Source organism: Arvicanthis niloticus, chromosome 3, assembly GCF_011762505.2.
Source record: "Arvicanthis niloticus isolate mArvNil1 chromosome 3, mArvNil1.pat.X, whole genome shotgun sequence".
In the NCBI taxonomy this organism is placed as follows: domain Eukaryota; kingdom Metazoa; phylum Chordata; class Mammalia; order Rodentia; family Muridae; genus Arvicanthis; species Arvicanthis niloticus.
Window position 1 is genome coordinate 59,382,581 of NC_047660.1, and position 26,934 is coordinate 59,409,514.

The 26,934-nt window shown below is 44.3% G+C and overlaps 1 protein-coding gene across 3 annotated transcripts in view; it reads left to right on the forward strand.

Moving 5' to 3' along the window:
- Window positions 1-26,934, forward strand: part of Atp8a2 (ATPase phospholipid transporting 8A2) — a 480,046-nt gene that overhangs the window by 281,630 nt on the left and 171,482 nt on the right. For all 3 annotated transcript variants that reach the window (XM_076930916.1, XM_034499073.2, XM_076930917.1), the window contains exons 26-27: window positions 3,481-3,664; window positions 6,698-6,808. In XM_076930916.1, coding sequence (XP_076787031.1) covers window positions 3,481-3,664; window positions 6,698-6,808 — 295 coding nt within the window. The remainder of the gene's footprint in view (window positions 1-3,480; window positions 3,665-6,697; window positions 6,809-26,934) is intronic.

Consider the following 26,934-nt stretch of genomic DNA (forward strand, 5'->3'; position numbering starts at 1 on the left):
GGGGCCTTTCCTGAGCTGATCAGGAATGTTAATTAGCCTCTCCATTCTTGAGCTGACCCCTTCGATACCATCCTTATTGTGGGGAAGGCATAGCCACAGGTATGGGAAGCTAGCCTGGAAGTGAGGAAGCATATGATCACATTTCATAGACACACAGGAAGCAGAAGAGAACAGAAATTCAAGCCCATAAAGTTCAAAGGCTTCATCCAGCAAGGCTCTGCTTCCTAGAGATTCTATAGTCCTCACAAACAGTGCCACTAACCAGGGGCCGAGTGCTTGAATCCATGGGGATATTTCTCACTCAAACCACAATACAGGCCTTTTCCTGGCTTTCTGAAATGAGGGTCTATAGATGGCTTTGGAGCCTATTTAACAGTTGAGAATCACAGATCTGTCACAGTGGTCTGCAAACTTCCTGTCGTTATTTAATTAATCATTTGGAACCGACTAGTGAAAGGATTCAGTGAGTCTGGTTAGCTGGTTGGCATTGATATCTGTGCGACATTCTCTTGGATGTCTCTGAGAGACGTCCCTTTTAACTCCTCCAGCTCGAAGGAGCTCTAGACACTATCCAGGTCCAGCTCCACCTGAAAGGTGACTAAGCAGGAAAGGGGCTTCCTCAGTTCACTTTTATTACCTTCTGTATTCCATTACAGGGCTTTTGTAGCTTAGGTAAATGAATGTATGATGTTACTTCCGTGGAGGCATCTACCTTTGGTTTTAATTAAACATTATGCTGAAGTCAGTTGAGAAAACTAGTTTTAAAAAGTCAGGACACAGGAAACGAGACTCTCAGGGAAGCACTGGGCCTTTTTTTAAGTCACAAAGGGGAGTTTTTTAATCGAAAATCCTTTATGTTCTGTATGTATGTAGACTACCTCTTCAGCTGATGGAACTTTTAGGGTTTATGTTTTTATTCATAATGCACCAAAATTGGTTACAGAAGTGTGCCAAGCGCCTTGCTCAGCTCAGATGTGGTCTGGAACTTGATTTTATGGGGTGAACACATTATATTCTGGGAATGCGTATTAAGTGCGGTGCCGGATTCCAGGTCACAGATTAAGATAGGAAAAGCTGCTTTTTGCTCCATGGCAACTTGGCATATTCAAATGCTCCATGCGGCTGGGGCATAAAGGTGCCCAGTTGGTTCTGTAGAAATTGGCTGTTTGACATCTGTTTTGAACCTCGAGCATGTGCTTAGACTTACATTTTCTCAAGGCATTACAGAGGAGGGTGTGTAATAAATCCTTGATGAGAATTTCATGCTCCTTAAATGCCAGGGTAGGAATTGCTTTATATACCCCTTGCTTTTGCTAGGTCGGGGAGAGGCAGCTGTTCGGTATTCATGGAGCACGCTGTCACCCACTGCAATAAGCTTCACTGAATGACTTCAGAGCCAAATCCCAGAGGCAAACTGAACAAGCCTGGTGACTTGCAGCTCACTCCTGTTAGTCACTTTAGCCAGGTTTCTGTCACTATAAGCAAAGTTACTGGGGATGATGGAGATTTTCAGTTTTGTGTTGTTTTTGTTTCTGTTCTTAGAGATCTTCATCGTTGATCATTTTTGTTGTCTGGGGCCCGTGGTGAGGCAGAACATCATGGCAGGAGTGTATGGCAGACCAAAGATGTTTACCTCGAGGCTAGGAATTAGAAAAGAGAAAGAGGGGGAATTTGGTCCCACTACATCCTCGAAGGGATGCTCTTGATGATTGAGACACACCCACACCCCCTCCAATTAGGCTTCATCTTTTATTTTATTAATTTTTTTTCAATTAATGTTATGTGTATGAGTGTTCTGCCTGAATGTTTGTCTATGTACCGCATGTGTGTCTGGTGCTTGCAGAAGTCAGAACAGGGCGTTACATCTCATGGACCTGAACTGTGAACAGTTGAGAGCCACGATGTAGGTGCTGGGTATCAACCTCAGTGTTCTTTACCACTGAACAATCTCTCCAGCTACAATCTCCCTATTTTAAAGGGTCCACCAACTCCCAATACCTGGAGGCTGAGCCTTTAACACGTGGGCCTCTGAAGGATAGATGCCCTAAAAACCAAGCTGTAACACCTAATAGAAAACTAACAACTTCTAATCTCAAAACACCCCCTGTTGTATTTGGTTCCTTTTCTATTCCATGTCCACAGTTCTCCTAGCTCCTCCTTCATTGTGAAATGGCTAACCACCAACCCACAGGTCTCTTTTCTCTCTGTGCTGTCTGGTAAAAGACCAACTCACTCTCACTTAAGTGACTTAGAGACCTTGGAAGCTGCAGCCACAGGTCTGCCTACAGTGTCCTTGAACATGGGGACCATGCCAGATGGCACAGTTCTTAAGAAGCAGGTCTTGGGGCTAGAGAGATGACTCAGTGGTTAAGAGAACTGACTCCTCTTCCAGAGGACCTAGGTTCAATTCTCAGCACCCACAAGGCAGCTCACAACTGTCTGTAACTCTGGGATCCAATTCCTTCACACAGATGTACATGCAAACAAAACACCAATACACATAAAATAAAAATGAATAAATGGTTTAAAAAGAAAGAAACCGAAGCAGGCCTCCAAGCATTCCTCTAGTTTATTCATGGTCAGCATGTGCCTGCAGCCACCTCTCTGGAGGTGATTTGGGAGCTCACCTTTGAATTCCCCAAACAAGATTAGCAATTCAGGATCAAAAAGAAGTCAGCCCTGCAATGCAAGTGGTACTTTTGCTGCTGCTGGATCATCCTGGTTTGCCTGTGGTGCAACAGTTCATGAACCAACATTTCAGCCCACTGGGTCCCTAGGTTTACAGGCTTCTTCCTAGCGTGTGGAGGGATCTTGGCATGAGTCATCCTCCTAGACAGGGGCTGATTTTGTCTTCCCATTCTTGGCTGTGCTTTTTCCCTCTCCATTAGCAGAAGACCTCAGGCCTGAGACTGTCCAAACTCAGCCTCTTGCCTTGCCTGCCTGGCAACCACATCATCATCATCTCTGGGTAGAGATGGAATTTTCTTCCCCCTTGCTTTGGTTTCTCCCTGCCCTTTCTCAATCCTGCCTGTTTTCTTACCTTTCAGTAAATTATCTAGAACTTTCCTTTGCCCGCCCCACACTATATAGGACGTATAGTACAGCACGGGGTTGAGGGATCTCCTCTTGTGCTCTCGTTTATTGGGAAGACAGTTTCAAAGGTCCTGTTAACTAGATAACCTGTGTTTGGTCTTGGGCAGTGCCAATGAGCCCCAGAGGGTTTGCTTGCCACTCATTCCACTCAGCAGTGGAGAGCAGACTGGCTGCTTTAGGGATATGCATTGCGTCCATGAACTTGGCAAACACTTGAAAGCCAAGGCCCCTGTTTTCTCAAAGCTTCTTTGCACATGAGCATAAAATGTATGCCTGGGTTGGAGGTTGCCTGGTAACTGCCTTTGAATGCAGCCTATGTGCTGTAGCTGTCCTGTCAGGACAGGTGCCTGCTGTCCTCATTCCTTCCTCTTCTCTTTTCTCTCATAGAGTGTCCCCTCTGCAGAAGTCTGAGATTGTGGACGTTGTGAAGAAGCGAGTGAAAGCCATCACCCTGGCCATCGGGGACGGTGCCAACGACGTGGGGATGATCCAGACAGCCCATGTAGGGGTCGGGATCAGTGGAAACGAGGGCATGCAGGCTACCAACAACTCAGATTATGCCATCGCACAGGTCAGCCTCCCCTCTCACAGTAACGGCAGCAGAGCACAGGAGACAGCCTAGGGCTCAACCCCTAGGGCTCTGCCCACCTTGGGAAGCCACCATCTAGAGAAACTGCAAGTTCCTGCTGATTTCTGTGGTGTTTGAGTCTTGAGCGGTTTAAGGGCTCCTTCTCTGGGTTGGGCTTCCTTGGGCCAGAGGTAGGACTGGCCATGGACCTGTCATTCAGAGATGTGTCTTTTCTGGCAGACAGGACCCTAGATGTCTTGATCTCTACTCCTCCTCCTTCTCTCCCTCCTCTTCCTCCTTTTCCTCCTCCCTCCCTCCTCTCCTCTCCCCTCCTCCTTTTTCTTCACATCCCTCACTGAAGAGTAGTTATTCTCAGAATGACACATATTCCCTCATTCAAGGCCCCCCCCCTTCTTTTAGAAGTGCTGGCAGGTACTTACGGAAAGAAGCAGTCCCTTAGAGATGTCCCCTCTTGGCTGGGAACCCTCTAGGAGTCCTACTATGAGATGAACTGAGAGGGCAGTGGCCATGTGACTCACGGTCAGAAGCAAGCAGCCTCCTGCAGTCAGCCTGAGTTCAGCCTGCTCTTCTCCAAATGTTGCCAGCGTGGCTCTGGTGTGCTTTAGTTATTGGTTCTGATGTGTTTCCTGTTTCCTGCTTACTTCACATATGCTCTGAGAATCCAAGAAATGTCCAACCCTTTGTGATAGCCACAGATGAAGGAGAAGAGTCAACCTCAAGACCCTCCTGAGGACTATCTGGGCTATCTGGCCTGGTAGATTGTCTAGAAGCCTAGTCCCAGGGAATACTGGCATGTTCTCCCAGATACAAAGTTGCAGGATCTTGTGACTAAATGCCTGCATTTGTTGTAGCCCCAGCTTCTCCCCCAACCCTCTGCTTCCCTGAACAGGCTTTTGAAGAACATGCTATGGTTAACTGCATGATCACAAGGACAGGGGCTTTGTCACCCTTTCAGCTAAAGTCCGGAGATGCATAGAAAACACGTAACTGTCTTACAGCCCCAGGGCTTGTGGTCTGGTCCTCTGCAACTTTGGGGCTCCCCATCCCTGAAAGAAGCTCTGTTTGATCACCTCTCATGTTTCCTTCTGGTTTGAGATTTTGCAAATGCAGCAAGAAATTACCCAGACCACTTGGCTTTGAAAATTGACTAAGTCAGTTTTTTGTTCCTTGGTGGACTCCAGATCCCTCAGCTGATTCCCGAAGTAGGCAATAGGAGTTCTGATTTTACAGGTGAGAAACCTGAAGGTCCTACACACACAACTGGCCTCAGGTCTGAGCACAGGCCCAACATCAGAGAACATCAGACCCCTGTGAACCTGGGGGTTGCCACACACACCTGCTCCATTCCTTTGCCGAGTCAACTGTGCAGAGGCCCATGGGACTCACGCTTCCTGTCTGCTGTCAGCAACTGTGGATGTTATACACCCCAGCATTATTAAATACTTGAGTTATAACATCATATGGCTGCAAGGGATCTTAAGAGGTTTCCTAGGAGTTACAGGCAAATATTTGTCTGCTTTTCTCTTTAGGATGTCTAGGGATGGGGGCATTCCTTCCTGAAACTGCACGTGGACAGGAGGTAGAAAGTGAAGCAACTGCTTTTGTTAAAGGGAGGCATTAGATAGGGGTGGTGTGGTGCCTGCGAAGTCCATTTGAGGTTTTCATTGCCCTCCAGCGTAGTAGCCACCTCTACGGAAGGAACCTAAGGCAACCACTGTTACCCAGGCCTGGGATTTCCTGTTCATTGTCCTGCAGGGGCGTGCTGTCATCTTGGGGCTGATTTTGTGCCAAACACTAGCTAGATTCTAAAGTGCCTCTTGCCTAATGACCATGCCCAGACCACCACCAATTGGATGAGTTCCTCTGTGCCATTAAAGTGATAACGATGTCTGATTGAAATTAGCACCATGTTCTATTTTATTTTGATGTGAGTGGTCACATTTTTAAAAATTATGTTTTGAAGGAAGTGCCCCATAAGAAAAGATACTAGGGAACCCATTCAGTGGGCAGAGTCCTGATTCCATGCCCTTGCTTGATTGCCTTACGCTTGCACACATAACAGTTGCTGGACAGGTGACTGGCCTAGGGAGAGACTGTGTGGTATAGTGTGTGTCCACAGTCCTCAGCTCCCAGCCTGCAGAGAACAATCTACCTTCCCAGCCTTCACCTTGTATGGCTCTGGGAAGATAGAGCTGGTTCAGGGGAGATGGTATTGGAATTCTGTGGGTTTGTCTCAGATTGCAAGGGCCCTTACAACATCCCTGCTGAGAGCTAGTCAGCTGCCCCTGATTGCACAGCCAGACACCCTTTTTGAGTGGGAAATAAAGGACTACAACATAGATGTAGAAGTGGAGGCTGTGTATGCGTATGTGTGCATGTGTGTGCGTGTGCATGTGTGTGTGTATGCATGTGTGTGTGTGCGTATGTGTATGTGTGTGTGTATTTTTATGTATGTATATCTCTATAGCTGTGTGTGTAAGTCTGCTCAGGTGTCTCTATGGGGTATGGAAAATATAATTGCTTTTAGCTGACAAACTGATGGAACACTGTTTTGTGTGCATATATTCCTTGAATCAAACCTTTGTTGGATGAGCGTCTCTGTCTCTTTCTCCTGTGGTTACCATAAAAATCTGTGATGGATCCTATGGGGGTGTCCAATTCCCATGGGCTTTTCCTCCACATTCTTCTTTCTAATCAATTCTCTGAAAGGCATTTAGCTCAAGAAGTTCGAGCCATAGTGAGAGTCCAGCAGCTTGTTTCGTGGGGTGGGGGTCGGGGGGAGTAACAATTAGTCGATTGAAGAGATTTCCTCAGCTGCCCTGAAAACTCCACCTCAGGGGAACAGAGTTGGCTTTTGGGGTTTGGTTGTTTTGTTGTTGTTTAGTTTAGTTCTGTTAGTTACCTATGGGTCTTGTGTCTGTTCTCTTCCCTGTCTGGTTTCTGCTCATAAGGACAGTCTATGTCTTTTATTCCTCAATGACAGGCTGCTCTGAACTTGTCACTGTTCCTTTTCAGTTTTCCTACCTGGAGAAGCTACTTTTGGTCCATGGAGCCTGGAGCTACAACCGGGTGACCAAGTGCATCCTGTACTGTTTCTATAAGAATGTGGTCCTCTACATCATTGAGGTAAGGAGTGGCGGCATCCCTCCATAAAGGAGGCAGGCCTCTGCAGAGAACATCTGTAGACATTGAATCCATCTTAAGGAAGGGTTTTGCTAATGGAAAATTAAAGTTCCTGTTGGGTCTTACTAGAGTCTGTGTTGTGCAGCCTCCATTTAGCTGGCTGTGCCACGAGGCTTGTCATAAGTGACATGGCTGGGTGCAACCTTTCTTCCCTATCCTCCAGAGATCCCCCATCCCAGTCCTGATGCTATGCTCCTCTTTCTTGCCACTGCTGTGTCAGTGGTGGCAGAGAATGCCCCATCACTCTCTCCTTCATCTTGCTAGGGCAGAATGAGACCAGTGCAAGGAAACAGAGGTGCACATCTTTCTGGGTGCCTCTGAGACATTTCTGGACAACCTGTCCCATGTTTTTCACCCCTTGCATGAACAGGGCCTGATTCCCTGCTGCATTTGTCAGGAAACCTGCTGTTTCCTGAACATGTCCTCACTACCCCTGGGATATTTAGATGCTAGGTTGCATGTGGCAGAGGGGTGGACATGAGAGGGACATCTAGTAAGACACTGATAGGAGTGTTTAAAATGTCACATTGCATGGCCTGACTTTTGGCTACTTTGTGGGTTCTTTTTTCTTTCACCCTTCCTCATCCCTCTTCTCCACATTATCAACCCCCTAACACTAGGTAAGAGAGAAAAAAGAATAGAGGGGAAGGGGAGCAAAGATATTGTTACACTACTTCCTGTTGATTAAGAGCATCCAGTTCCTTGGGGCAAGTTTGATCTCTGTCATGATACTAAATTACTTCTTCTTTTCGTCTCTTTGTGCATGACCGACAACTTGACAAACCTCAACCAACAGCATCCAAACGGCCAACAAGCCAAGCAGCCCCTTCTGTCAGGGCGCTAGCATCTATATAGCCTCTGAAAAGTTCCCAGAATTTCCACATTTTCAGAGATGATTTGCAGCTGGCAAAATCATGCCCCTGCTAGAGCACGAGGCAAATCATAATCAGTTGCTGTGGATGGACAATCTGAAACAGCCCCGCGTCCCACACCTGGGATTAAGTTGAAAACATATTCCCATGGTAGCTCTGTGTTTTCAAAGAAACCAAAATTCTCACTACAACATTGAGTTCACGTCCCGTTGCCTTTGTCTTGGTTTGGTTCCTAGTGCTGTGGTGGGATGTTGGCTGAGAGCAGCTTGGGGAGGAGATTAGTTCAGCTTAGTTGTAGGTCCATCTCTGAAGGAAGTCATGGAAGGAACTCAGAGCCGGAACCTGGAGGCAGAACTGGCTGCTTACTGGCTTGCACCCCATGGCTTGTTCTGTTTGTTTTCCTATATACCTCAAGACTGCCTGCCCAAGGATAGAATCACCCACAGTGACCTGGACCCTCTCTTAGCAATTATCGGTCAAGTCATACGGACTTGCCCATAGGCCAATCCGATGGAGGCATTGTCTCAAGTGAGGTTTCCCTCCCCACGTGACTCTAGCTTGTGTCAATCTAACAAAAACTAACTAGCTCAGTCCTATAGTTTTCCAAGACACTAATTCATTTCTGAGAAAATCATGTGCTTGTGAGAGGGTAAGGACCCAGGAGTGGAGGAGGCTCTTCGCATTTGCGGTTTGTTACTTCCTTTCTGAGAATAGCTCTGCTATAAAAGTGTGTCTTTGAATCTATCTTGACACTACATTGCCAAGTGTATTTAGAAAAGAGGAGGGCTAGGGGTGTGGCTCTGTGGTAGATCACTTGCTTATCATGTACAAAGCCCTGGACTCAGTCCCCAGGGTAATATCAAATAATAGTAACAGCAGTGAGAGATGGGGCAGGGAGAGAGGAAGCATAAGTTGAACTTGGCTGCTATTAGAAAAGACCATAAAAATGTTTTAGCCAGAGATGGTGGAACATGCCTATAATCCCAGCACTTGGTAGATAAGACACAAGGGTGAGGGAGGGCTTCATGGTCAGCCTGGGCTACACAATGAGCCCAGAACAGCTTGGGCTACATGAGATCTTGCCTAAAAGAGGAGGCAGAAGACGTGGAAGTCAGTCTTTAGAGCAAAGGAAATCAATGTTTCCTGAATTTTAATATCTCATTTTATTATGGTATAAATTCTCAACTGAGAAAAATAATAAAATAATAAAAATAATGACTAGGAAGAAGCTCAACTTTCCCCAGTGTTGTGTTTCCTAATGAATCCTTCGGGTCACACATTCAGGCTGATGTTACTTGTCTGGCGGGGACACTGAGGAAAGAGGGTTTCCCCAAGCTGTGCAGGTTGTTCATGGCACATGACTGCCCTGCCAAAGGCATCAGTAAGGCAGAAACAGCCTGTGTGTCTGTGTCCTCCAGGCCTACTTGAAAACAGCATTTTGCTGGTTTGCATAAAGGGCAGTTTCTTTGTCACTCTATGTTCCCTGAATGTGGCTGCCTCTGCGTAGAAGATGGCTGACAAAGTTGACCCAGTAGCTTCCCATATGCTGGGGGCACCTCTGAGTCTTCAAAGAATTTCACAAGTGATCAGAAGAGACCTGGGAAATATCCTACAGCCTGGCCTGTTCCTCTTACCCTAAGTCCTGTGGTCCTGTCTGCTCACAGTGAACAGCAAATATTATTGTTTCTCAAGGAAAGAAATTCTTCCTCATACACAGCAGGACCTGGAGGTATTTGCAGAGGTAATTGCCGTATGATTCAGGGTAGGGAGGTTCAGATCACGTAGATGTTGGTGCAGCACGTTTTGCCATCACTGCCTTCCTCCAGCTCTCGTTTTTTCCAGTTCCCTAGTGGAGTTTAGACATGTCTGCCCCTCTCCTCTCCAGCTGCCAGCTTTTTACTTTTTTTTCCCCTTGCATATGAGATAGGAGTCACTCCTTAGTGTCACTTGGGGTCACAGATAACTGCACGGGCAGCCTGAGGGGAGCCGGGGGCCTCTCATCATCCTATGCTTCCCAGCACCCTGTCCCTTAACTGTTGGCTTTGCACAGTGTCTTTATAATCTGGCTTTCCTCACCATCAGCAGATTGCTGATAGTCTAGACTTCTTATCAAAGCATTCTGCATGGGGCTCCCAGAGCACCCCTCAGGGGCCCTTCTTAGTCATTTATACCTACTATCTTCCTTTTTTTTTTTTTTTTTTCTTCAAGTGGGCTAAAGCCAAGTAGAGCAGCCTTTTAGGCTGTCTTTAAGTGCTGCTTGGAATGAGGCCCCTGACAGTGCTGAGTGAGGGCCCCGAATGACTAGTCACCAGAGTTGCTCAGCAGCCCACTGGAAAAGACCCTTCCTACATTCCTTAGATAGGTGTGGTTTTTTTGTTTTGCTTTGTTTTGTTTTTAAATTAAAAGGCTCCATGAATTTGTATCTCCATTTCTTGTTCAGATTTCTAGGAGGTTCCAACAGCATCCACTCAGTTAATGTCTGCTGGTGACAGATTACTGTGCTGGCACTGGCATGTGTTCCAAATGTAACGTTCAGAATAGAGAGGTACTGCTAGCACGCTATTTTAACATATTTTGAGCTACAAGATCAAAAGTTATTGTAGAATAGTTTGTTCACTTGCAAAAAAAAATACTAAAGGTAAGGTTATAATTGTTGATTTAAGTGAGAATAAGCATGCTATTGTTTGTCTTGAGGGGTTTTCTTGTGACTCACAGAAGAACCTTGGCAATAGTATCATGTACCCATCTCAAATGCCCTCTGATATACATGTGGCTTCCAGACATTTATTTAAAAATATAGTTGAAGAGCAATTTTTGTAACATACATATGCACCCACACTCTGTGACCTAGCCTTTTTATGAGGACTTTCATATTATCTTATTCTCTCTGCAGTATGGAACGCACACTGGAAGTTCCCACCACTTACCCCAGCCCTTACATGTTAGCACCCTTGCCTTTACTTTACAGTTAGACATAGATTTTTCTTTTTTAGATAAATGTCATCATGCTATAGAGCATGAGCTACAATTCATGTTTTACTTAAAGGGTCCGTGAGAATCCACTGCCCACTCCTTCACACAGACCCTGGGTATGCCGCCCACTCCTTCACACACACAGACCCTGGGTATGCCGCCCACTGTATGATCTCCTACAGTCTATTTAATCCCTTTCTGTATTTATTGCGCATCTGTGTCATCTCCAGTTTCATCAATAAGAAGCCTTGAACAGCAGTGTTCCCTCTCCCAAGGCCATGGATATCCCAAAATGCTGTCGGTCTGGTTAGTTCATTTTACCACACTTTGGAACAGACCACAGGAGTGATGTGGGGATCTCATTGCTGACAGATCTACTAAGAGCTCATTGAATTCAGCACATCAAATTTATTGAGGCAAAATGGCTATTGTTCAAGCAATTTAAAAAATAGGAACAAAGCAGAGATCCTTGTGGCTTCTTAGAGGCCCAGACAGCAGGTGCAACTAAAAATAGGACAGAGCAATCACCTCCATTTTCTCCATATTCCCTCATTTTACTACTTTGCACCTTTGTGACTTCTGTACTTTCTCAACTGTCTCTTCAGAAGTCAGGACGGGATTCTAGAATCAAACATGTGACCAGTGACTGGCAGGGTGGTTGGTGGGGAAGAGGTGCCCAGAAACATTGGCATTGATCCTGCTAATATGCTGCTTGTTCAGGGCCTGCCAGGTACCTGGGATCGTAGTGAGGAGAGGTCACTGAGTAGAGAGAGTCTATTCGCTGTCACTGTGTGGTCTGGGACCCATTCTTCACTGGTTTCATTTCCCATAGCATCCCTCTCCTTTGTGCCTGTCAGTACTGTTAAAGTATAGTTAAAATACTGTGAGATATGCCCTTAGTACTGTATAGTTCCATTAGTCAAAATTGACTTTTTATTAGAAAAATCTTCAGGTTTTTTTTTTGTTTGCCTCCCACAGGCAATAAGTGCCACAAAGAACTTTGTAGAAGGATGGGATGGTAGCTTCGAGTGCTGTCAATGTCCATGGTTGTGCACTCTAAGTGAGCTAAAATGGTAGACATCATGATAGATCTGCTTTAGCACAATTGAAATAAAGGCTAGAAGGGGTGACATCAGGGTGGGGGTCTCAGCACCTTACCCCCTTATCCATGTTGAGGGAAATGCAGTGTAAAGGATTATCATATGGAGTTTTACATGGAATTTGGGTTTCCATTAAACCAATTACACACTAAGTTTTATAGCAGCAGCCAGATGGACTGTTCTCCTAAGGCAAGGATGGCTAGGGGCTGGAAGATTCTGACTCCTAGCAGATGGGATTCCTGAAGCCAGCAGGAGACTGGCACCCGTGTGCCTCGGCAATAGAGTCTGCAATGGGGATAAGACACAGGTTAGGAGAGACGCTGGCTATGAGGAGTGAGTCTCTGAGGAATATAATCTAATAACCTGGCAGCTAAAAATTCCTGGCAACATGCTAATTCCATGGTTAAAGTGACTGCAGAGAAATTGCCCATCAATACACAGGGGAGAATGAGTAGAGAATTTAGATGTCTTTTGTACTGTTAAGCTGGATCATAACTCATGACCCTTATGTAACTCTTTCCTTCTGTAATGTATAAATGAAAACCAGAGACAGATTTTTTTTTCGAAAAGCCTCTTTGATTTTGATAATGGGAAGAATTTGCCTAAACTGAAAACTTAGGGATAAAGAACTTACGCTTGTAATTTTGAAGTCTTTCAGTGGTGTGTCCCAAAAAGTCCCCAAGAGGTGGTTGGTTAAAAGTTACTCAGATGTTCGGTTCTCCAGCTCTGATACAACGTGGCCAACTACCAGCAACATTGTAAGCATTTTCTAGACTGCTGCTTCCCCGTGGCCTTTCTGAACCCTTGGGAAAAACGTTTTTGAAACAGATATTTAAAGGCAGTATTCTAGTCAGACATAGGTAGCACAAGCCTTTAATCACAGCAAAGGCAGAAGCAAGCAGATCTCTGAGTTTGAAGCCAGCCAGCTATCTACAGAACAAGTTCCCCAGCTGTCTACAAAACAAGTTCCAGGACAGGACAGGCAGAGCTACACAGAGAAACCTTGTCTCAGAAAAGCCAGAAGAGATAAAGAAAGAAAGGGAGAGAGAGAGAGAGAGAGAGAGAGAGAGAGAGAGAGAGAGAGAGAGAGAGAATAAAGTCAGTATTTAATAAGTTTAAGTAGATAAATAGAGTCATTATTTGTATTTAGCTGATATTGCAAGAGATAATGACACAGGCATTTTATAAACTCTGTTATCACTTAGGAACAGTGTACAACATTATCTCAGAGATGAAACTGGTCTGGATAGAAAGAGCATCTGGGGTGATAGTTATCACTGTAGGAATTATATGGGACTTGAAGTGTCAATTTACATACAACAACGTGTATAGGGCATTTTGATGTCTTCTTGGTACAGGATAAAGACCTTTATCCTGTGCATTCATCACGAAGCTCTGAAATTGCTACTGCTGAATAAAAGAAGGTCTAGCAGGCATAAATGAAACCTGAAGTAATAGAATTTAGCTAATAGCCGGTAAAGATCTGCCACTGTCACGCAAGCCTAAAGGGTGTATGCGCGCACACACACACACACACACACACACACACACACACACACACCTCCTCCCTAATATTCTGGAACATGAAGACAGGTTTAGCAGTGCCCCAGCTTCTGAGCTTCACATTTAAAAAGCAAAGCAACTTACAGTTATGTATAAATTGCCCTTTCTAATCCAAAACATTTTGGGATATGAGTGCTTCAAATTTTTTAATGTTATAATATGTATGTACATATACATCATATACATATACAATCTCCATCCTTTAGTTATTTCACAGCTTTATGGCAACACTCATACAAGACTGGGATAAATTTTGCTTTGAGTGTCAGAATCCAAGGCCTTGGAGATTCCTGAGTTCTTAAAAGCACTTTCTGTCTTGCAGAGGACCCAGGTTCAGTTCTCAGCACCTGCATGGCAATTTACAAACCACCTGTAAATCCAGTTTCAGGACATTGAGCACCCTCTTCTGGTCTCTGCAGACACCAGACACATACATGGTGTGCATATATACATACGGACAAGATACTTACACACACGTAAAATAAATCTAAAACTAATTAATGCTAACATCTATAGAAAACAGCTTTCTTAAACCATGACAAAAAAAAATAATCCATCCATGCCAGGTCTATAGATTCAGGCTTTGCAATTTCAGCTACTTGGAAGGCAGAGGCAGGAGGATTGCAAATTCAATTCTTATTAGGGCTACACAGTGAATTCAAGGCCAGCTTGGGCAAATCAGTGAGACTTTGTTTCAAAATTTAAAAATGAAGAAAGTATAGAGAACGTAGTTCGGTGGTAGTGTGCCTACCCAGCATGCACAAGACTCTCGGCTCCGTTACCTTAACACCACATGCTCTCACACAATCTACCCACTGACCCAGCCTCATAAGAACAGAACAACTCAAAGATCTCTCGCACATGTTTTGGGATTAGGGGCATGGCTCAGTGGGTGACGTGGCTTACTGTACAAGTGTGAGGACCTGAGATCTTTTGCATCTACTGAAAACCATGATGTGGTTGCACACATCTGTAATCTCAATGCAAGGGGCTGATCCCTGGGCTTTGCTGGCTTGACAGTCTAGCTGAGATGGTCAGCTCTAAGTTTAATAAGAGGTCTTGTCCCCACAAAAATAAGGGTGACTGATAAAGTTACTCAACACTGACCTCTGGACTCCACATGTACACTATATGTGTATGCATTTATAGTAACAAGTGCACTCACGTATATTTCCCCCAAACACACACACACACACACACACACACACACACACACACACACACACACACAGTGTTCTATTTCAAACACAAGAAATGTCATTGTGGTAAAACTTCTGACAGTTAAACTCTCTTGTTATCTATGTGCCTGCCTTGGCAGAGGTGGCTTCTTGTTTCTTGATATGAATTGAGGTAGATGGACAGAGCACAGAAGGCAGTGTCTCTGTCAGCCTTTCTGTCAGAGATGTGACCCCCCCCCCCATCACATATATAGGCCATGCACTCTCTACAGAAACCCTACAGCCAGTGGAACGCTAATATTGGGGCATCTGGGATAAACTCTACCATGTTCCCATCTGTGATTGGCAGATGAGTGTGGTATCACACCCTGCCCAGGAAACTCTGCATACACAGACTTGATGCCAACCTGTCTTAAAAGCACCCTAGTTCATAGAGTCCATGAGTATCTGGGTGGTTCCCGTTTTGTGTTAATAATTGTTGGGCAGTCAAAAAAAACATATAGGGAGAGTTCCCTTGAGGCAACAGGGAAATTACCTTGAAACAGAATATTCTGAAGTCTATTTTTCTGGCCTCATTCTTCAACTGATTACTCTGGGCCTAGGATCTGTGCTGTGGAGTAGGGTGGGGTTGCAGGTAAGGGGCTGGCTGGGCAGACAAGTGGTGTTTATTCCAAGAAATGGTGCTTCACAGGAGTAGTGGGTTGGAGCTTCAGTTTCCAGGGTGAAATGTGTTAAGATAGATGGGTGAGCAGGAACCATGTGGAGTGGTGAAAGGGCAGGAGGAGGAGAACAGGTCAGTGAGCCAGGAAAGGCCAGCACCTGTCTTTCCCATTCATACTCAGTGTTCATTCCAGCTCAGATGAATGTCAGGGTGAGTGGAGGCCTGGGTAAGGCACGCAGGAGGTTTTGTATTTCACTCAGAAGATGGCTGTGGAACTAGTTAGCCATGTGCTGGGAACGTTCTCTGTGAGCCCAGCCGGTTGCTGATAGTGCATAGAGCTCTGAGTTTATTAGCACAAGGTGGAGAGGGAATGGGGCAAGCAGGAGGCAGGCAAAGAAACAGCCATCGGGTGTCCTTGGGGATTCCCCTGCAAGATTCACAGTCGCTTTGAACTTTATAAAAATAGACTCTTACTGCCTTTTACATGTGACGGTGTGAGCTTTTTTTTTAAATGATGTTTTTGCAGCTGTTTTATCTAAGAGGATCATTTATAAATACCCAGCATTTAAAAAAAACACATTTAGACATTGATGGTTTTAAAATTGAGAATTCGAAACTCTATAAAATGCTTAAATTTCCTTGGAATAATAATTTTTTTTAAAATCCAAAGAACATAAAAGTTTTAAAACATAGCTGAGTAAAGGACCTGTAGAACCATGGGATCTGGCGAGGTCAGCCATGGTTCCAAAGCTTTGCTTGGTGCCCATTTCTTCCCCAGCTGGCACTGGGTAGAAACAAAGCCCAGCAGTGTGGGACAGCTTGCCCTGCTCCTGAGTTAAAGTCTCGTGAATTCCAACTTGCTCTCCTTCCTGTTGCACTGGTTGTTTTTATTTTAGATTGGCTCTACTGCTCTAAGTACAGGAGCCATTTCTTAACTCTTTTTGCCCCTGACAGGACTAAACAGATTGAACACACACAGTAGAGGCAGACATGTAAGACTCTGCCGGTTGGTTGTTGTTGTTGTTTGTATTTGTGTCTTTTAAACTCTGAGAGATTTCTTTAGAGAGGTAACATATGTGTTTCCCACTTTGAGAAGATGGCTTTCTCACCTAACCTAACTCTTTCATTGTTTACTTAAGGAGATCACGCACGACGCACGCACGCGCACACACCTGGAGTATCCTCAGTATATATTAAATGTGCCTAGCATCATCTTTTGTGAGGACAATGAACAATTTTAATTGCACATCTTATGCACATTCCTACCTTTTCCTAATTTGTATCTTGTCTTAAATTCTCAGGTTTTCATCCTTGTGAAATTGACTTCACCAATGGGTCTTTTTTTCCCCCTAGTGGTTTTCCTGCCTTTTAAAGTTCGTTTGTATTGTTCTCCTCTGTGACTGCCCTTTTTCTGCCACTACATCAGTGGTCCTCAACCATACTAATGCTGTGACCCTTTAATATACTTTTTGTGTTGTGGGAATCCCAACTATAAAATTATTTTTGCTGCCATTTCATAACTGTAATTTTGCTACTATTATAAATTGTAATTATAAATATCTGATATGCAAATGGACTTAGGTGACCCTGTGAAAGGGTCATTGACCCCCCCCCACACACACACACGCAAAGGGGTCATGACTACAGATTGAGAACCCCTGCACTAGAGACTTACTTACCTAAAACTTTCACTGTCTTATTTTCAAAATTGGTTCTCTTGGGCTGGGGAGTCTGCTCCATCTCCATCTCCAAAGTGCTTGCCAGGTAATTATAGAGACCTGAGTCTGGCCCTCTGAGCATACCTCATAGAGCAGGCTGTGGTGTGACTCGATTGCAATCCCAGTGCTGGGAGCAGGCGAAGATCCCTGGAGCTTGCTGGCATTTTCTCTGAGTCAGTGAGTTCCAGGTTTAGTGGAAGACCCCATCTCAGAAAATAAGACAGAGAACAATTGAGGAAGACACTTCGCATCCACACTGGCCTCCACACACATGCACACACATAGGGCACACATGAACACATACATATGTGCACACCACATAAACACGTACACACTCCAAAATTAACTCCGATGGGGTCTGAGCACAGATTTATTGATTGTGCTGGACCATCCATTTGGCTCCTCCAGAATTGAGTGGTGCAATTCTGAGCAGGTGGATTTCATTGATATTTGTTTAGGAATGTTGGGGTGTTCAAGTTCAAGAGTAGAGGCTGTGTAACAGGTAGTGGGACAGCCTGTTAGGTGCAAAGAACATGTTCTGTGGCAGGAGTACACAAATCATGGCATGAGACCATGTGAATGGCTGGTGCATCTAGAGTACAATCCCCACATGGAAACCCATCACCAGCATTTGACAGCCGTGCACTGGCTTGTAGAGAATCCAAAACAAGATGCAGCTCCCTCTGCTCCTCTCTAGCCATAGGCTTGTCACACCAGCTTTGGAAGGAGATGTGGTTTTCAGCCTGGTTTAAAGCCAGCTTACATGCATGAGTTCAATGTAATGTTCATGCTAGCACACATGCTCTCTTGGTCCTGGTGTTGGGTTTCACTGCATTTACCATTAATTCAAATGGCTTCTGTTACATGCACCATATCAGGAAGCCTACCTCTCTAGTGTTTTTACTTTCAATAGTAAATTATGTATGCTGTATTCTGATTGTCAACTTAGGCAACTAGACTACTTTCTGACTCATGTCCTAGACCGCTGGATTGCCCTCTGCACCTCCAGTCTCAAGTCCTGATAAGCCAAGCACCCTTAAAGCAAGCCCAGGCAGAGGGGTGCTGTACAGGCTTCCCTGCCTGGCTTTTCAAGCCAACAGGAGGCAATACAGATTCATCCTATAAATGCCGTTTATGCCTCCAGAGTCTGCCAGTAAAATATCGATTAAAATATTGGCCTCTCTTTAGTCCGGGGATTATAGGATGAAGTTTATTACCTCTCTGTGAACAAGCCACATGTTGTTGTGGTAATCTTTTTGTCAGCCCCTTGCCAATTTTGAAAGTTGCTTTTTCATAACATGAGCTCTTAACTACAAGATTTTACTCCTTGTTCGCCTCACCATAGAGGTTTCTTTAATTCCTTTGAAGGTGTTTATTAGTACGGTATACCACTTTCTGTTAATAATGGATCATTTACATCCACTAGAATTAACCCCTTTTAGTGCACAGTTCTCTGAGTCTTGCCAGATATACTTGCACAGTCAGATATTTAATCCCCCATAGCTTCAGATATTTCCCAGGTGCCTTTGCAGCCAATGCTCAGCCTGTACCCAGACCCTCGAGGACACTGGCAGTAGTATTCCATTGCATGGATAGACTACAGTTCTTTTCATCTACTGAAGGGCATCTGGGCCACTTACCAACTGTCTACGGTTATGAGTAACTCCTGCATTTTCACATTTTAGCATAAGCAGGTTTTCATTTCACTTGGTAAATACATAATAATGAACTTGCTGTGGTCATTGGCCGAAAAGGCACCTGGGAAGTACCTGAAGCAATGGGAAATTCTATATCTGACTGTGCAAGTATATCTGGCAAGACTCAGAGGACTGTACACTAGAAAGGGTTAATTTTAGTGCCTGTAAATGATCCATGGGAGACTTTCTGTGAACTCATCTGCCATCTGCCTGTATTCTTTGGTGAAGTTTCTGTTCAGATCTCTCACAGCACTGCAGATCTTTAGATAGTGTATTGGCTCAGTGAGCAAGTTCAGAGTCCTCTCCCCAACCCTGTATCTGCTGTATGGCTAAATGTATTTTTCCATTTAACCTTCCCAGAGAATTTGCTCTATAAACCCAATTTGCATGTCTATGCAAATTCCTTCCCCACCTCCAATCTCCAGCAAGCTCCGCTGCATATCAAACCGAATAGGATTCCATTTTTCATACCAAGCAATAAAAAGCGTGGTTCTCCTTTCCATCTGGCTTATCTGAGTTCCATGAGGGAAAAGAAAAGCAAGACCTTTGCCTAAAGGTCCCTTATTCAGTAGAACAAAGGATCTGGTCTGCTGCTGCCCTGGCCTTACTTTCCCATAGCTACGGAGTTCTGTTGATAGTTGCCCGGCTCCTACCACAGGACCTGGGAGTCCAGGGCCAAGGAAATACAGGGCATCAGGGAATATCACATTTTTGAGGAAGAGTTTGAGTAAGAATTGTGGAGAATGGGATGAAATTATGAGGGGGTAGGGATTTGCCTGGGCATGGTACCCAGCCAGTGTACAGATGACAGGAGCCATGGGATTGGCTTCTCTTTAGACCTCTCTACCTTGCTGGTTTCACTGGGTGATACTCTTCAGTCAGAACATTGGGACACTGAGCACTAGCCAGACATACTTGGACCCGTTCCCACCACTACCTCAACCTCAGTGAATGATGGTCATGGACATTCACACATCAAACCATTTGGGACATGAGATAACAGGGAGACCTTGAGCAAGGGTCAAGCTACATAGTGAACCCTCAGAGTAACCATGGGCATCATTTTTAGAGAAATGTTGTTAGCAGGCACAACTACAGCATTGCTGGGGACTTGCGGCTGACTCTTCTGGTCTAGGTAACCCCCTAGTTCAAGATCTGTACCCCAAACACTGTAGTAGCCACTGACTGTCTGCTGGAAACCTGGAGGAAGAGGAAGAGGAGGAAGAGGAGGGCCTCCCCTCTGTGTGCCTTTACAAGGCTCTGCCTAAAGCACAGCTTTACTGGACATTCTGACACTGTGCCATCAGCATGGCAAATAAACCTCTCTGTTAGATTAAGCTGCCCTGCTTCCTGTCTGAGTTGCTAATAGCTGAGACACTAACAAACATTGCAATTCCCATTAGTCCCCTGTCCACAACAAAGAAATCATTTTTCTCACATATTTGTATCCTCACCTTTGTACTGAACCAGGATGGAGTTTGCAAATTCCATCATCAGCCTGAATCCATGCACCCCACACTTTGAGTGCCCCCAAGAGCAAGTAGATGAGAGGAAGGAGCTGACATAGTCAGCACCATGCACCTTCAGCCCTTCACACGCGCGTGTGCACACACACAGAGAGAGAGAAAGAGAGAGAGAGAGAGAGAGAGAGAGAGAGAGAGAGAGAGAGAGAGAGAGAGAGAGTGAGTGTCTGGTCTACCTGGATGTCACCATAAGGGAATCCACTTGCTCCACTTGCAAGCAATTCCACTCATCTCAGAATGTGAGTTCTACTGGTTTCTTTCAAAGCCAAAGCATCTCATGTGGACCCACACCTATTCTCCAGAATGCACTGAGTCAGAGTGTCTGCTGGAAGGCAGGGGACAAGACTGCCAGCTCTGGGAGACTACTGATGAGCTGAAGATATGCTATCTCCCTGAAGTCCTGGTGGTAATTTAAACTGATGGTAAAAGATAGTGTTCCTGCTTTCAGGTGGGCAAATTGCTATGTTAGTCTGCATTTCTGAGCAGGGACAATGAGCATGTGTCCCTGATGATGGAGTTTTGTCTTGATATGTTCACCATAAGTTAAAAGTATCATTCTAAGCACAAACCTATCAGCAGTATGCCTCGGCAGCACAGCACACTGTAGAATGCTGGTGATTCACCTCAGATGATTATGGGCCTGACTGGGAGCTGCCTGGCACAAAATATCCAGACCACTCATCAGCAGTCTTTGATGGTCAAAGAGCAACACTCAAAATTCAATTTAAGCCCCTAGCAGATGCCTGTGGCTCTCGCTATAAGAAAATTGAGACGTTGTGCGTCAAACCATCCTGATTCTAGAACATTCATCAGAAGTTCTGTCAGCCACCCTCCCTCAGTGCTCTTAAATTCTTGAGTGTGTACACAGACAAACTTTATCAGCTTTGCAGTACTCACTCACCAGAACAAGCCACTGTGTGTATCTAGTAACTAGTACTTAATAGGAAAAAGGAAAACCAACTTTCCGGACTTGTATTGCTGGTCTTCAGGCTAAATATATTTAAATTTTATGAAACTTAGGTTCACTTTTTAATGTGGTTAACCTTTTTGGGTGGAGGAAGCTTACAAGGGAAATAGGTAAAGCTAATTTACCTATATTCAATTTACAAAAATGAAGCAAAAGGAAAGAAAAATCTCCTTTTGTGATTAACATGCTAGAGCCCAAACCTAACAGCTAGAACCTAAACCTGGCAGCTTGTCAAAGCATTGCCTAGACTCTATCTGTATCCATGACCAAAGCTATTTAACTCAATTTTAGAAACCAGAAAAAGAAATGAAACAAATCAACCCCATCTTCAGGTTGTCAAAGCTGCTACTCAAAGCCTTACACATTAATTTCAGAGACTGATTACTAGGCAGATATATTTAGTGTTTGACTGAAGCAAAAGCCCCAGGCTTGCATCCCAAATAATTGAAACAACAGAGCAGTGCTGTGTGCCATGCACAACGGATGTGACAGGTTCAGCCTCAGAGAGGACACTGTCTGTGCCATATCTTCTCAGCACTCCATGCCCATCACATTCTTCAGGCCCAGGTCAAGTGGTTCCGCCTTGCTGGCGTCCACTCGACCTCTCTTTTCTGTGACCTCTGCTTCACTGACCTCCTTACGCTCAATGTGGTGAAACACGCCACTTCTGTCAAGCATTTCCAAAGTGGTGTCTAATCCTCCTAACTAGACCATAAATTCCCCAGAGGGCCAGAACCGCATCTTCTGCTTCTCTCATTAATTGGCTTCAAGGTGGCAGATGAATGGCAACTGGGAAGTAATATGTAGTGGGCGGTCTCTCTTTTAATTTATTTTACCACTCTCTGGCTTCTTTGAAGGTCCTCGGGGTGATTTGTCAACCCTTCTCTTGGCCGGACTTTGCTGTCCTCTGTGGGGACTTTTTGGAATCTGTCAGGCTTGCTCCATCTCTGGGTATGGCTGTCTGTGGGCATTTCTGGCATCTGCCCCTGTGACTTCCACTTTGAGTTAACATTTGACACTGTCCCCATTGCATAAGAATGTGTGGCTGTGTGGCTCTTTCAAGTGTCCCTCGTGAGGGAATGTCCTGATAGGCCTGCTTAATTATCTTCCTTATTCCCCACAAAGACTCCAGAGAATTTGTCTACTTTGGAGACACAGTGTCTCATCTACCCCATCCCAGGCTGGCTTTAGCTCTTGAATTTAGGATCCTCCTGCCCCCACCTCTGAAATGCTGAGGTCACAGCTGAGTATTATCATGCCCTGCTTATAAAAACCATGTTTTGTTTCATACTGGGTCTTAGTTAGGGTTTTACTGCTATGAACAGACACTATAATCAAGGCAACTCTTATAAGGACAACATTTAATTGGAGCTGGCTTACAGGTTCAGAAGTTCAGTCTATTGTCATCAAGGCAAAAACATGACAGCATCCAGGCAGGCATGGTGCAGGAGGAGCTGAAAGTCTTCATCATAAGGCTGCTAGTGGAAGACTGACTTCCAGGCAGCTAGGATGAGGGTCTTGAAGCCACGCCCACAGTGACACATCTACTCCAACAGGGCCACACCTTCTAAGAGTGCTACTTTCTGGGCCAAGCATATACAACCTATCACACTGAGGATGAAACCCATGCTTTGTGCATACTACCCAAGCATTCTACCAACTGAGCTACATCCCCAGTGTGCTACCGTTAGTACACACTGTCCGTATTTTCTGTGTATGCATATGTCCATGTATAAACAGATTTGTGTGTTTGTGGGTACACATAAAAATAAACACAACACACCTTTAAGCTTTGTTGGAGGAGATGCCACATCCTTCCCTTTTGGATCTTTCCTGGAAAATTTTTGTTGGTTATAAAAGAAAAATTTTGTTCTGACCACAAATGAGGCAATGGCAGGAACAAGTTCTTTGCTGTCTGTTCATCCGGCATGAAGGCCACTTATTGTGCTGTTCCTGATGCTTCATGATGTCAGTATCTGCTGCAGCAGGGATATCTAAGTTAATAATAATGTTAAAGTGCCTCTCTGGTACAGGCTGGAAGAAGTGCCCCTCACTGTGCTTTTGCACCAGTGAGCCAGCCGCAGATTCATGTTTCGAATTATTTTTGACCTGCAAAGACAGGACAGTTAAAATGCACATGTTTTGTGTATATTTCCTTAACCTTTCATTGTGAGTATCATAGGAAACCACAAGCCGCCATTCCTACAGACAAAAGCCTCCACACCACACTTAGCAAATTTAGTCAGTTCCTTTTCCAGATCCACCCAGTGACAGCTGGAAGGGCTTCTTTAGTGTGACAGATTGTCAGCACACTGACATAGATTGCTTTAGATGTATATTTTTAGTGGGAATGGATGATTTTTAAGTGAGCTTTTTCCAGAAATATGAGAATAATTGTTATTCCATATGTCAGACTTATGGGATTTTTTTTCCTTTTGGTGTTAAGGTCAGTCTAATTAGTCTCTATTAACAAATGTCTTATAAAATAAAAAAAATGTCAAAATTGTTCAAAAATGCTCCAATATTTAGAAGATAGCTGTGGCTAAACAGTAACAAATGTACCTAGAAACATTTGTTAGAGTAACGAGTAATATGTATACACTCTGGAAACTCAGTACAAATACATGCATATAAAACACATGGACAAGTCAGGGGGGGACTGTGCAAACATGCATGTTTTTACTAGACTACCAAATTTATGGAAGGTATGTTCTGTGGTCTTATAGAATTTTTTTAAATTCTAAAATGATATATTGATTTCTATATTAAGGAATATTAATATTTTTATTAATATATATAATTAATATTATATATTAATATTATATATTAATTATATATATATAACTTGTTCATACATGCATTTGAATAAGTGCCATAATGAAGGGGTTTAGAAAGAAAATAGCCAGATATTATGTCTGTCTTGAACATTAAGGTTAAATGATTATACTAAGACTCCCAGAACAAAAGTGGCCATACCACAGATAGGGCGCTAGAAACAAGACAGAGTATCACTGGACATGTTTGAAGCCCTTCTGTTGTCAAGAAAGCTCATCTGTATTTGTATTTACAAATAATTCTCCCTACTAGGTAAGTATTCAGCAGTGTCCCACATGTTAGCAGGGTATCCAGGAAGATCTTCCTGACATCTACTGGATTTTCACATGTGTGCATGAGCTGGATTTAAATGACCATTCAGGTCATGAACCCCACGATATGGTGGGAAGATAAAAATCTCCATCACAAAGTCTGCCTTGTGCATTCATTGTACTCAGTGTCACTAATGGGATGGGCTTAGTTCCTGCTATAGTCGGCAGTGCTGTGTGCTTTTGTGCTTTGTGTATCTGTTTATTCCTTTACGTCTAAATGGGAGCTTTAATTACGATCAAGCCCTGCATTTGCTGACTTTTCATGGACTATTAATGGGCGGCCTCGCGGGCTATGAAATAAACTGCATACACATATTTTCTCTAACAACCTGATTAATTGGTTGTCTTAGTACTACAGACCTTGTCCTATCGAGGTCCTATATCCTACCACATCTTAACCTTCTCGGGAACCTGTGCTAGTTTGTAATGACAAGATTGTTTACAAGTGGAGTCCCCGTGGACTATAGCTGCTCCACGGCAAAGGTCATTACCCGGAATGACACATCTTTGGAATGTTAAGGTTATGCTCACCTTCCATGCTGAACTCAGGAAAATGAAGTCCTTGCTTTTTTACAATATTCAAAAGGAGGAACAGCATATAATTAGTAGGCTGGGTCCATTTAAATAAGTGTGAATGAGTATCTACAGGAAACCAACCTTGGTTAAATCTGACCTCTTTTGAGATGCTTAGAGAATTTGTGCACATTAACTCTTCATCCAGTAGGGAGGGGAACAGAACCTTTCTATTTATCTCTTAATTTTATTTACAGAATTCTTTTACACTCATGTTGCATGTCCCGTTTAATGTGGTGGGGAGCTAGTAATGGCGCCACAAACCAGAATGAGCTTCCTAACAAAAGCCGAAACAAGTTACTTGATATGTCCTGTAGGGGATCTGCTGTTGTAAAGGCATGATAAATAGATGAGTGTTTGACCCTAATGAACATCCATCCAGAGAATATCTATTCCTTGTCAGCTGCATTACCTGCTCCTCTAAGAAGGCCCTCACTTTATGTGCTATGGAGAGGAGCACAGGACCAGGATAGATTGCTGTCCACAACTGGTGACTGCAGCATCCAACCATCTGCACCCGTGTGCCTTGACATAATCCTTTGGTCCAACTTACTGTCAAAGTGACTTTATAGATAGATCTGAGTGTCTCTTCACAGTGGGGAGAGACGTTAAATGTATCAAGTGGCTTTGCATGATGACAGTGCTTGTAGGGAAAGATGCTTTGTAAATAAGTCCTCAGAAGTGAAGTGCAAACTTCGGTGTCTTTGGAAAGTCAATTGTGTTGGATGGTGTTTTCCTGAAGCAGATACAAGTGAAAGGATGTTCTGCTAAAGCAAGCCCGTGAAAGGATGAGTGATGAGGAATTCTTCACTAACGACATATGGATTGGTCCACCTTACATCACATAGCTGAGCTCGATTTCTCAGGACTCCATAGGGAGAAACGCACCAAAAAATTCTAGTGGTGTACTGGCAGCTTCTTGCTACTTTCTAGGACATGGGCTGATTGGAAGAGTGATGTCAGCTGATATAGACTCATGTGGAGTTTTGCTAAGACAGACTCACCTGCAAGGCAAGACATGTGGTGAGTCAACACCTGTGAAGTACACATGATGTTTGGAGGGAGTATAAAAAGGACTCAACAGACTGTGAGAGGGGCTTGCTTGTAGAGCAAGCTGTACAACGCCTCTTGGTCTAGCATCTTCAGTGGTCTTCACTTCTCTAAGAAAGGCACAGCAGAGAACTTCTCCTGGCATCCCTGTTGGTCCTGGTTCCTCCTGCTGACTTGTGCTGATTTGGCTGAAGTCTGACTGTCTCTGCTAGGTCGTGCCACCACCCCTGCTAACCTGAAACTACTGAACTGGACTGCTGGTATGTCTGTGAAGTGTTTGAGAGTGGATTGAGTTGCCACTGCTGACCTGTGAACTGAACTGCTGATTTCCTGATAACACAGATTGAATTTGCTCCAAAGAACCATTTCTAAACAGGTCCACTTATCCCATATCCTAATAACCTTTCTTTCCCACTACCTCTGGTGGGTGGTGGGCTAGAAGGGAGATTAAAGCAATTTAAGAACTGTCATTAAAAGTAGGCTTTGAAAAAATTTAAGCTACAGAGAAGGAGCTAGAAGACAAGACTTACCACAATGCAAAGAGCTAAACTCTGAAGCCCCATGGTAGACGGCAGCCTATCTGGCCTCCCGGGGAAGATGTGGCACTAAAAATGTATCAGAAATACAAGGCTCTACCTTCATCCTCTTGAGGTTCAGCTGGGCCTGGTGAACAAGAAGAAGCACAGGATTCCATTGGCACACGCTCTTCACATCATATCAAAAGAACCAACGAAGCAGTCCATATCAGTCACTTAGTGGGCATTCACAGAGCACAGTGAATTGTGAATGGGATAAGGACAAACGACTTGGGTTAGGGTAGTTTATTATGAAAAGAAGTGGCTGGGCAAGTATGTGTTTCACTGTCTTTGCTTGTGCAGAATCCTCTGTGGTCAGCTTTCCGTTGTCTTGGTAGGGTATCAGTTTCAGTCACTTCATGATTCAGGAAGAACCTCCTTCATGTAGGAGTTTGTCCTCCATTAAGGAAATGGAGAACAGTCAGTGTGATCTTCTTGCACTTGCCATTTTTCACATGGTTTTTCACTCCGAT